The sequence below is a fragment of the Nomascus leucogenys genome, chromosome 12, assembly GCF_006542625.1.
Source record: "Nomascus leucogenys isolate Asia chromosome 12, Asia_NLE_v1, whole genome shotgun sequence".
Taxonomy (NCBI): domain Eukaryota; kingdom Metazoa; phylum Chordata; class Mammalia; order Primates; family Hylobatidae; genus Nomascus; species Nomascus leucogenys.
This window is the reverse complement of record NC_044392.1, coordinates 24,591,484-24,604,212: the sequence shown is the minus strand read 5'-3', so window position 1 is coordinate 24,604,212 and position 12,729 is coordinate 24,591,484. Positions and strand designations below refer to the sequence as shown.

At 40.7% G+C, this 12,729-nt stretch overlaps 1 protein-coding gene across 2 annotated transcripts in view; it reads right to left on the bottom strand.

Annotated features, from left to right (window-relative positions):
• The window catches only part of ASTN1 (astrotactin 1), a 306,051-nt gene extending 296,257 nt beyond the window's left edge, over nt 1-9,794 (bottom strand). For both annotated transcript variants that reach the window (XM_030823936.1, XM_030823937.1), the window contains exon 1: nt 8,990-9,794. In XM_030823936.1, coding sequence (XP_030679796.1) covers nt 8,990-9,272 — 283 coding nt within the window. In that variant the 5' untranslated portion in view covers nt 9,273-9,794. The remainder of the gene's footprint in view (nt 1-8,989) is intronic.
• Between the last annotated feature and the right edge of the window lie 2,935 nt (nt 9,795-12,729).

Genomic DNA, 12,729 nt, shown 5'->3' with positions numbered 1-12,729 from the left:
GAATGCAGAATGTGACAAAATACTAACTATACCATAAATGTATGAACAACCTCACTGGAAGGAGGTTGGGGGGAAAGTGTTGGCCTAAGCAACTTTAGAGTAATCCGTAAGACTAAAGACAAAAGAAATTGTACAGAAAAACTGCCCTACAACTAATAAAGTTCTTCCCCATACTGGTATGGGCAAACAATTCCAATACTGTAATAAATTCACAGTGAAACTGAAAAATTAAATACATGGATGGTAGATGGTGGGAGCCAGGTTACTCATTGTTGGAGTACGATAAGCAAGGGGAGGAAGCAAGATGATTCACGAATCAGATGAGAGCTAATGTTAATTAGGTAATGATAATTAGATAATGGATTAAAGCTGGAGACCTCAGTATGAACTCATGATTAGCTTAATATAGACACATATGGTTACATATAGAAATATTTACAGATAGATACATACATTTGTTAGTAAAGACATATATTTCCTTGCTCTGTCAGCTGAGAGAGCCTAGAAGCAACAACACCCCTGTGACAACAAGCACACTTGGTTCCCACATCTTGGTTTCTAACATCATCCTCCAATTAAAATAATGATGGGGGCCAGGCATGGTGGCTCATGCCTATATCCTAGCACTTTGGGAGGCTGAGGCGGGCAGATCACAAAGTCAGGAGTTTGAGACCAGCCTGGCCAATATGGTGAAACTCCATCTCTACTAAAAATACAAAAATTAGCTGGGTGTGGTGGTGGGCACCTGTAATCCCAGCTACTCAGGAAGCTGAGGCAGGAGAATTGCTTAAACCCAGGAGGCAGAGGTTGCAGTGAGCCGAGATTGCGCCACTGCACTCCAGCCTGGGTGACAGGGTGAGACTCCTTCTCAAAAAAAAAAAACACTATATGCTGCTTGGAGAAATAGCTGATTCTAGAATAGGGGCAGGTAATATGCAAGATGACCCTGGAGAAGCTTGTAGTGACAGGAAGTAAAAAGGTGCTCACAAAACAAAAACCCACATTGACTGGGGTATGTCAAAGTTTCACAGGAGCCAACTAAAAGAGCTCCCATTAGCTAATGCTAAGACGACCAATTAGAGCAATAAAATCAATAAAGTAGTACTGAATTAAAATGCAAAGTATAAAATAAATATTCATGAGTCAATAGGACATAAATATATAAGTAAACAAATAAAAGGAAGAAAAGAAACAATTCTCTTATGTAGCATAATTCAAAATAATTTACGTAGATACTCAGCCTTCAAAAAGGTGGACCATAGCTCCCCATTCCTTTGGAATAGTCTGTGCACAGTGACTTCCTTCAAAGGAATGGAGAGAGGGTAAAAAGGTAACTTTACGGTGGAGAAACCTGGCAAATACAACCTCAACAAAGTGACTGAGGTCAGCATCAACAGTGAGAAGTCAAGTTGATAGAAGGTACCCTTGATATGATCTGATGAAAACGACACTTTATAGCTTCCTTCTCCAAACCTTAGCTCCAATCTAATCGTGAGAAAAACATCAGACAAATACCGATTGAGGAACATTCTGCAAAATACCTGACTAGTATTCTTCAAACTGTCAAGGTCATCAAAACCAAAACAAGTCTGAGAAAGTGTCATAGCCAAGAGAAGCCTAAGAAGACGTGATGACTAAGTGTACTGTGGTACCCTGGATGAGATCCTGGAACAGAAAAACAATGTTAGATAAAAACTAAGAAAATCTGAATAAAGCAAAAACTTTTGTTAAAAATCATGAATCAACCTTGGTTCTTCAATTGTAACAAATGTATCACACGAATATAAGATGTATAGTGAGAGAAACTGGGTATGGGGTATATAGAAACTCTCTGTACTATCTTCCCAATTTTTCCATAAATCTAAAACTGTTCTTTTTGTTGTTGTTGTTGTTGTTTGTTTTGTTTTGTTTTGTTTTGTTTTGTTTTGTTTTGTTTTATAAGGTCTTACTCTGTTACCCAGGCCAGAATGCAGTGGTAGGATCTCGGCTCACTGCAACTCCGCCTCCTGGGCTCAAGCCATCTTCCCACCTCAGCCTCCCAAGTAGCTGGGACTACAGGCACACGCCACCATATCTAGCTAACTCTTATATTTTTTGTAGAGATGGGGTTTTGTCATGTTGCCCAGGCCTGTCTCAAACTTCCAAGCTCAAGCTATTCACCGGCCTGGCTTCCTAAAGTGCTGGGATTACAGGTGTGAGCCACCACACCTGGCCTAAAACTGTTCTTCAAAAATTAATTTGTACTTTTTTTTAAAAAAAAGGAAAACAAATATCAGGTACTGCTAGAAGCTTTGAGGCCCTCTTTTTCACCCTCTCCCTTCAGACAATCTTCCCTTTCCACAAGAGGCAACACTCGTCTTTTATTTTGTTTTTGTTTTCTTGCTTTTCATAAAAATTTTGCATTGTATGTATTCTTAAACAATGTTATTTTGAATTTATATAAATAAAATTGTACTATATTTTTTCAGCTATATTCTTATTTTCACCTAACATTACATTTGTGAGATTTACCCACATTGATATATGTAGCTACAACTCATTTATTCTCCTGGCTAGATAATATGTCACTGATGAAGCTGCCACCTTATATATTTCTAGTCTCCTGATAATGGTTGCTTCCAGGTTTTGCTATTCCCAACAAATATTCTCATGTATACATGTAAAAATTCCTGTGTAATGAAAAGCTAGAAGTGGAACTGCAAAATCATCAGGCATATACATTTTCATCTGTGCTATATAATACCAAATCGTTTCACAAAAGTTGTCTTGTCAGTTTAGATTACCATCAACAATTTGATTGTTTGCTCCTTGGAAATCTAGAGGTCTATACAAATACTTTGGGTTCTTTATTAAAATTTTAAAGTGTACATGATAAAAAACAAAATATCAACTATTTCATATTTTTAGTGGGAATAAAATGGTGATAGGTGATCATGTAACAAAAGCTATTGAAATAATTTTTTTAAAGTAATTAATTAATTTTTAAAAATAATAAAATGATAATAGGTGTCAATTTGTAGTACATTCGAAATTTCTACAGACCTTCACTTGTCCTGGGAGCTTAACTTGCTCATAACAGAGCTCTTTTTGCCATCTGTGTGCACGTACATGAACTGGTTTAAAAGTGAAGAAATGAAGACTTCGCATGTCCTTGCTGAAAAGTGGCCAAGTTTTGTTCTCATAAACTGGCCCTAATGTGAGAAATTAGTAGCCTTTTAAGTTTAATTACATTTCTAAAAAAAAAAAAGAAATAAGTGTGTGTGTGTGTGTGTGTGTGTGTGTGTGTGTGTATGATATATTTGTGTATATATAGTGTGTCTATAAGACAAGACCTCAATCTTGCTTCCGAAGATGAATAAAGAAACTAAAATTGGCCAGGCGTTGTGGCTCATGCCTGTAATCCCAGCAGTTTGGGAGGCCGAGGTGGGTGGATCATTTGAGGTCAGAAGTTTGAGACCAGCCTGGCCAGCATGGTGAAACCCTGCCTTTAATAAAAATACAAAAAAAAAAAAAAAAGCCAGGCGTGGTGGTGGCTGACTGTAGTCCCAGCTACTCAGGAGAATTCCTTGAACCCGGGAGACAGAGGTTGCAGTGAGCCGAGACTGCGCCACTGCACTCCAGCCTGGGTGACAAAGCGAGGCTCCATCTCAAAAAAAAAAAAAAAAAAAGAAATTAAAATTTTATTTTTTCTTCAAAAACTCTAATTACTTGAATTCAAGTCATATCAACATATCTAAAAAAGCATTTAAAATGTTGTAAAATTCATCATTCACATTCAAAATTCCTTTGTTGTAAAAATCTAAATTTCTGTAGAGAAACAGTAAATAATAACCCCCTCAATACTATAAATTAGCACATTCTGCTAGCATGAGTTACATAAGTGCTGAAGAACCTGCCTTAGGATTGCTACCATTCATCTGCTACGTCTTGGATAGGGCTGCCAATCTATACAAATGCATTTACTGTTAACCTAGACAGCTCACTGTAGTGGCGAGAAAAAAGAAGGAAAAGAAACATACTTTAAAGTTTCCCCTCAAATGGGAAGATGGAGAGATGTGTGAAAAGAATTGGGGATACCTGGGTAATTTAACTGTTTCCTATCAGGCCAAAGCTCACCCATAAGTAACATTATGTCCAATATTACCTTTGAAGCCAATTGAAAAGCTCAGTAACTGCTATTTAAACAGCTCCACTGAGCTCTCAAAATAAGTTCTAAGCACAAGACCGCCCAATACAAAGATCACCAGCTTTGGACAAGTAGCTAAAACCATATTACCTTCTGGATAGCTCCATTTAACAAGGGAGCCTTCTCTCTGGGACTCTCTGTTTGCATTTCTGTAAGGCCCTCCTCAGAAGAGCACTGAACATATTACCTTCATCCCCAGTGCAGCCTACCTACCTTGTTTATCATGACTGTGAGTCCCATACATGTCACCACAGGAACGTGGAAACATGGCTACCTGAACCTGAAAACTATGAATAAACAAGAATTCCCAAACTCTTCTTAGCAAAGTATATGTACTTAGCTAACTATTTATTGATGAAGTTATTAAGGCTGGTGTGAGAAATCACTCAATGGGCAAGGATATTCAAGAAGTATTTGCATAAAGACCATAAAAGACTCCTCTGTACAAACTAGGTGAGTGTGCTTTCCCTATTTTAGCCATTTTCAGGGCTCCTTTTATTCAACCATGAAAAAGAAACGATTCTGAAAACGTTTAAGCCATGTAAAATAGTAGCTCAGAGAAAGGCTTAAACATCATATTGACCTGAGTTCGAATGATGGATCCATCAACTGTTCACTAAGTGACCCTGAGTAAGTTATTTAACTCCCCCATTCTTCTGTTTTCTCCACTGCTGGAATAAGTAGAAAGCCAGAAGTTGACAGCAAATCTGTCTTCAAAGGTTGTTCTTTTAACCGCCACACTTGCCTGCTCCAGACACTTTAAACGGCACCTTGCATGTGGGAACTTACTACGTCTCTGCAGGCTGATTGATTTATCTTCAGGAATACCTTCTTCAATCAAAAGCCATGACAGCTAAAGCAAAATGCCAAGGCGCAAGAGAAACACCTTTCTTCACTAAGTTGTACACATGCAAAAGCTCAATAGTTGGGTGAAATAGAAGGGCTTCTCCTTCAAATAGTAATGAGGCTGATATAAAAACATATTCTATTCACAGCACAGAAAACCCAGAAGCCACACTTCAGGTTAACTCCTTATCTCCAAATCAAATATGCTCCAAAGCAGGAATGTCTACTATTTTGAAAGCTGAAATAGGAAATTTTAGTTCAGATATGAAATATTAGTTGACTAATTTGGCAAATCTCTTAAATCTCCTGAGAGGATGCTAAGGTTTATGTGCCTAAATATTTTAAATTAGAAATGACTGTTATTTTGCAACACTTTTGAGGCTTTCACCACACATCTGAAAGCAGGGGTTTAGGTTTAGATTACATGGCTTAGAGTTGCCAGATAAGTACTATGAAGAAGAATATCAGGCACAGAACCGTCAGTATCTGTGAGAAGTATAGCAATCTAGACCTAACTAAAAACATTCATATTCAAAGCATTTTGAAAACCATATGTAGTCAAACAAAACATACCTAAAACTCATATTGGGCCCTTGAATCACAATTTGCAAACCCATCTCAGAGAAAAGGAGATATTGACTCCTCTTCTCTACTTGGAATTATACCACAAGCAAAACTGCCAAGGCTGATGGCTGAGATAGCCTCTGGGAGCCAGACTTCAATGCTTTCTGTGTCAAGTCAGCCCTTCCTGCCTAGCTTTGAAGTGGAGAGCCAGGTGCCACTCTACAGAGCCAGGCCCAGTCCCCACTACTGTCATGTCACAAGGCTCTGTCCGGGCAGGCTGATCCCCACACTATGCCATATGCACGCCATTTCCATATTCACTCCCACCACCAAATGCCTTTGCTCATCTTTTCTCCATGATCTTAAATGTCTTCACCTTTCCTAGTCCAAGCCAAACCTAATCTACCTTTAATTTTGCACATTTGTGGGTGTTTTTCTGTTTTAATCCATGCAAAGAGCACAGAAATGGGATAGAGGCTTCATAGAGAGATGACATGTGCATGGTTTAGAAGGAAGAATGGATACCACCTAATAGAGAAAGGGCAAAGAGCCTTCTAGGCAGAGTAGCTACATGTGCAAAGTCTTGAAACAGTCCAGAAGGCCATGGCAGACTTGGAGGGATAAAGGGCTGGAGAAGTTGGCCGCGGTCAGAATGAGAAGACCCTAGTTAGCCTCAGTGAAGTGACGGGACTTGATCCTAGAGGCAAAAGGAAGCCAAAGCTTGTTTTTCTTGTTGTTTGTCTTTTTTTTTTTTTTCTTTTTCACTCAAAGGAGTGACAGGATCTGATTTTAGTCTGGTCCATGATTACCATGGAATCTGCTCTTGTCATGCAAGCAAATCCTTCCACAGCATCCCTATACCCCTTAACAGCCATACCACGCAATTAGGTAGGTACAGCTCTTACAGGTATCTTTGTGTTTCCAGTGACTAGAGACCACTCGAGGGCAAGAGACATTTTTTTTAACTTCTGTTTCCTAGTAATGCCTCTGAGTGCTGAGCAAGTACAGCTCAACAAATTTTCAGAATTGACTGATTCAGATTCCTCCAGGAGATGGATTAAGTAAACAAGGTTCCAAAGATAGGAGTAGGGAAATCCCAAAACCAAAGTCACTATAGCCCTCACCATTGGCCAAGAGCTGCATGATCAAGACCACAAAAGTTAAATTCAAAACTACCTTTGAGTCTATCCTCCATAAATTTGGACTCCTCTTCCTTTCTGCCCAGATCTTTTTAACCACCCACCCAAACTGAAATTCATTCCTTCTTCCTTTGAGCATACTGAGCCAGAGAGAATAGGTACCAGCCCTTCTCTGGTTCTGAGCATACCCCCACTGACTGGGAGGGTGGGAGACAATCAATGCATTTAAATAGTGCATCTGGCCCTGAAGTGAGAGAGTGTATCTGTGTGCCTGTGTGTAAATGCCAAGTTGCACCAGGTTACCGTAGCAACCCCAACAGGACACTGCAGTGGGCAGCTTTGCACAGAGGTATAGAAAACCCGTTCTTATAACATCTGGGCTTTCACTGTGCACATTGGTTCCTAGTAGGCACATCACAGCATTAGGCCCTGGTTTTGGGATTCTGCAAAAAAGAAATGAAATGTTGAATACCTGCTAGCCCTCCCTTTTTTCAAGCACCATGCATGTACCTCTTCATGCACAGCAAACACTACAAGCAGAGTGCAAAACAGCCTCTTTAGAAACACATAATTCCCTCTACTCACTTTTATATACTATGATGAACAGGTTGTACTTTGCACATCAGCATGACTTCAACGTGAACTTTCCAGCCTCTAAATAACCCAGTAATTGTACATTTTGATGAGCAGCATATCCACAATGCTCCCATTTCCAGCTAGTCACCAGTTTTTATTATGTTACTGGTATTTTTGAAAGCAAAAATAAATAATCCTATCAAGATTGTAGGTTGGGTTTAATGGGTTCAATTGAGCTGCACTCCAGGACCTATAAAGCAACTTTTCAAAGGGCCAGGCAATGTTTGAAATTGTTTCCCTAGGGGTTGGAGAGTAGGGGTTTATTCACTCACTTCCTAGTGTTTTCAGTGTGAAGACATCTCCTACAAAGGAAGAGCAAGAGGGATGTGTTAGAATTCCACATGCGGCTCTAGCCTACATGTGGACATCAGGAAGCCACGTCCCTGCAAATGGAACTCTAGTTGGTAGGGTATCAAGTAGATGGAACAGCCTCCTGGACATTTTCTTTCTTTCTCTTCTTGGATCTAGAGACTGAAGTGTGGTTTTCTTTGAATTTCTCCTGGGCAAAATAAGAATAATTGGCAACATCACTAAAGAAATGGATTGCATGGTGGGCACGCACAGCAGAGTGAGAGCTCCATCTGCACATGGACAAGTGAGGGGAATTTGGCTAAGTGACATGAACTTGTGGTGCTTTGCAAGATACTAGAGCAGGACCACAATATCTTTGCAGCTTAGTAGTGGAAAACAGGGATGATTTGAAGTAATGTATGGGTTCCAGTACCTGAAGTGACAGGAGTTCCACTACCTGAAGGTGACCTAAGAAAATTACAGTGGGAGTACCAAAAAGGGAGAAATATAAACAAACAAAGGAAGGAAAAGCCCCTTGCCTAGAAAGGTCATTCTGTGTGCAGGAATGCCTACGCCTATCTAAGGTGGCCCTGGGAACAAAGAAGAGACCAATATTAACTACAGTTGTACTGACTACAGTTGTATAATATCTTTAACCAACTGTGATGTGACATGGATGAGTGGATGTGGTTGAATTAGGGGGTTGTGACATCTAAGCATGGAGGCAGGACTTCCCAGAATGAACAGCTGGGGGATAAGAAACTTGAGTGTTTGGAAGGGAGGGTGTCAGTAGCCTGGTGACAGATAAAGGGCTCTCCATGAATGAAGACTAGAATCTGGCCTGCACATAGCTGGCAAGGTGATGACAGGATACCTGTTTCTAAAGCCCCCAGGAAGTGCTGTGGGTGGGTGTGGGTATCCAGAGTGAGTGAAGCAAAGAGCTGAGCATATGGCTAGGGAGTGGGGAGAAGGGATTATGGGAGTTGAGCTGGTAGCAGACAAAAAGTGCTGTGTGGATGTGCTTCTGAATCAAAGCTGGGAGGTCAAGGCTGGGAGAGGTTTCAGAGACACTCATGCAACCTGTTTCTTTGAGGCAGGGCAGCTGAGAGGAGGTTCAGCATCCAGGTCGGATTTGGGGAGAAGTCAGGTGCACAGAGGCGCTAGTACGCAAGTGGGTGTGGAGAATGGTCCGGGAGTGGGGCGGATCCGGGAGGTAGGAGTGGGGGAGGGGAGGTCGTCGGCGAGTGGGTGTGTAGAGCGAGCTGGAGTGGGGGGTGGGGGCGCCGGTCCAGCGCCTCCGGCCGCCTCAACCTCCCCCGGGACTCACCCAGCACGAAGTAGGGCAGCTCCGTGTTCTCCAGGTCGTCCACCACGACCATTTCTCCCGGGAAGTCGTTGCGCACCGAGAAGAGGAGCTTAGGCTCCGAGGCCGAGGGGCTGTGCATGATGCTCAGGTCGTTCTCGCGCAGGAAGGGCAGCGCGGACACCGTGATGCTTTTGAGCTTGCACTCCAGCTCCTTGGATGGATCCACGTCGCCGGCGGCCGTAGCCAGCACCGCCGCCGGCCCCCAGCAGCAGGCGAGCAGGGCGCAGAGCCCGGCTAAAGCCATCTTGAGCCCCGGCCGCCTTCCTCCTAGCGCTGCTATGGTGGGGGAGGAAGCGAGCGGGGAGGGAGCGAGGGAGCGAGCGCGGGAGGCGGGGGAGGTTAGGGAGGGGATGGAGAGCCGGGAGAGCCCTGGACCCCGGAATGAGATGCCGCTTGCGGAGTCCTGGGTTTAAGCTCTGATGTCTGGAGAGCCCCGGATTCTTTGTTTCCCGGAGCTGCTTATCTGGAGAAGGGAAGCGGGGGAGGGGGGAGAGGAGAAAAAGGGAAGGAAGGACGTCGAGAGGAAAGAGGAAGGGAGCTGAGGATTCTAGGGAATCAGGTCAGCCCCCAGCTGGCTGCCGGTGCTCCTGCCTCTCTCGTCCGTTGCATCCTCCAACAGGAGCAAGGCTCTTGGCTATGAACTACCTGCACGGCATTTTTAATACATTGGTCTTTGCAATGTAAAATCTTCCCTCTCGCATCGTCATCCAGAAGGCTTGAGAGAGGCACACACAGACACACACCTTAAAGGGCGCTTCTGCAAAGCTGGGCGGTGGTGGGAGATGAAAATTCCCCCAATGGTTTTGTGGATGTATTATAGCTTGTCTCAGTCTTGCTTCCTCCCGCCCCCCACTAGTTGGATTTGTACATAGGATAAACGGGAGCTGGGAATGCACATGTGCATATTTTTACTTAGCACTAACTTTGCAAAATATTTAAAGAAAATATTTGTTATACTGGTTTAGATGGATGGATAGATATGCACAACAGAGTAAGGTGCACACTTAAGCAGGAGATCAAAACTTTTACTTGCAACTTCTCTCTGCTTCATTTCATCTCTCTCACAAATGTTATCTGTAGTAACCAATAAAAAGATGATTTGGGGAATATTATAGTTGATAGGAGCAAAAGTAGAGTTAGCTTAAATAAATATTGAAACTTTAATTTTAGAGAATCTAGTAAATAGGACAAAGCTGGAAAGAAATTGTGAGAAAAACCAAAGTTCCTAAGCATTCTTAACAGATGCAAAAGTAATAAAAGAATATCCTTGAGTATGAGCTAAGTCAACCCTAATCCAGTCAAGAGTACAACAGGGCAGATATTCAGCACCCTGCGTAAGTATTCTGAAGAATAACACCACCACCACCACCACAACCCATATAAGATCTGTTCCCAGTAGTGCTCAACAATGTTGACTTTTTAAAATGATGACAATATGCAATAAACAGTGGTAGAAAAGTGACATTGTGTATTCTGAAATCTGACATTTAACTGAACTTTCTCTCACATGGTAACCAATAACTTATTTCAAAAGTGTGTCCCTCCAATGTTATTGGGTCAATGCTAACTTCAACACTAGGTGCTATGAAGACTGTGTTATTTGTACTTCTCACTCTAGAAATTTAATGCACTACTGTTCTAAAAGAGGACCCCTACTTAAGAAACAATTACATTTTCATTCTACCTGGTGTCAATTTATTGGCATATGTGAAAATATGTTCTTTAAAAGACAAAAAAGCTTTTGCCGTATATTTTACAAAATTTAACTAATTGCATAGAAAAAATAACCATATTTAAGGCAATGTTTAAGTAGTGAAAGATCATTTACCATGTATGCAAAGAAAAGAAGAACAAAGACACTTCATTAGTTGAGTTTTTATACATAACTTATCTGAGAATTAACCCCAAGGTGTCTTACCATGCAGCATTGCAAACTACTGTAAACTACTGTAAAAAGATGTACCAGCTAACGACTTTTGAAAACTCATCCTCATCGTCATTGGTCCCCTAGGAGATACTGAGTGAGACAAAAACCCCATGATATCTCTTTCATTCTGTTCTCTCTAGCATAAAAAATTTAGTATTAAACTTATTTATGCAAGGTTATTTGCCATTGAGTAGTTATAGTGGATGCCAGGAAAACTCCCTTGATACTAGAATATGAGAAATGGCATGTAAGTACCTGATCATGTATTCGTCCAATCTCTCACTTAACAGATAAGGAAATTGAGACCCATGAAATAGTGATCTATCTTCTGTGGAGCTAAGACCATGAACAAGATTTCTTTGCCCACTGCTCTTTCCACTATATAGTTATGGTACACTAGGGTGCACCCATGGATAATCACTGGGCTTTATGGACCACAGTAATTAATTCAGCAAATGTTTGTGTACCTACTGTATCATAAGCATTAGGCTAAGCACAGCCAGAAAAATACTCCTTCTGCTTTTGAGTAGCATATAATCTACTGTCACTTTGAAATCTTTCTTTCTAATTTTCTGAAGAGTCTTGAGTCATGTTAGAAAGCCCAAGTGAACCATTTAGGGTTGATTTTCTAATAAGTCAGTATCTAGTCTTCTTAAAATGTATATTGAGTTGGGAATAGTTGGTAGTTGGTATCTCAAGTCTTTCTAGACCTCTCTTTTTCCAAAGAAGAACCAAACAAAAGAAACAGTAGAATTTTTTAAAAGAGAATATATTATTCCAGAGTACTTGATTCCTGTAAAAATGGAAATAATGTCACATGGCCTTTTCTTAAGGAATTAAATACCTAGAGATGTGGGTAAAAGTTGAAGTACATAGAAACCAGGCCATCTCTAATGCATGATGTTTTACATTTAGATGAGATGGGGGAAAATGTTATGCATCTCAATCATCACCTTTGTGTAGAGGCATAATGATATAGTGAAATAATAGAATTGGATTCAAGACTTAACTTCATAATATTCTTATTTGAAGATAAGCTTGGACCATTCTTGTCTTTAGTTCCCCATCAACAAAAGGGGCCAATCATCTCCGCTCATCCCTGCTGGTCAAAGAAAATGTTTCTGACTTTCATCACCAAAGAGTAATGTTACTTGCTCTTGAATTTTATAAATATAGAATCTTAGAGTATATGCTCTTTTGTGCCTTAATATTTTCACTCATCATTATGTCTGTGAGATTTATCCATGTAGTTCAATGTTTTATTGCTGTATACTAGTCCATTACGTGACTACATGGCATTTATTCATTCTCAGAAAATTTCTGTTCTTTAAAACACTATAAAACAGCAAGCCCTGTTATCTCCAATCTTCACTTTTCTCCTGAGGTACACCTTCTTTGTATTTAAGTGCCAATGACCTCTTTTCTTGACTATTAAAATAGATTTTGATTCCTTTTCCTCCTAGCAACGTATTCTGTACACAACTACCAGGTTGATCTTCATGAAATCTAACTTTCATTATGTCATTCTAGTTTTTCTTTTTCTACATGATAAAGCTGAAAACGCATGGTTTAGAAATTTAAAAACTCTTCTAAATCTCACACTGTTTTTTAGATAGATTGCTCACTGCACTATATCTCTGTTCTCCCACCACACATGCGCACACACACACACACACACATCTCTTAAAATCTATTTCCTAGTTTCACTCCTACCATAACATTCTGTCCACCTGAAATGCAACACTCTTTATTCTTCAGATTGTCCCATCTCTCC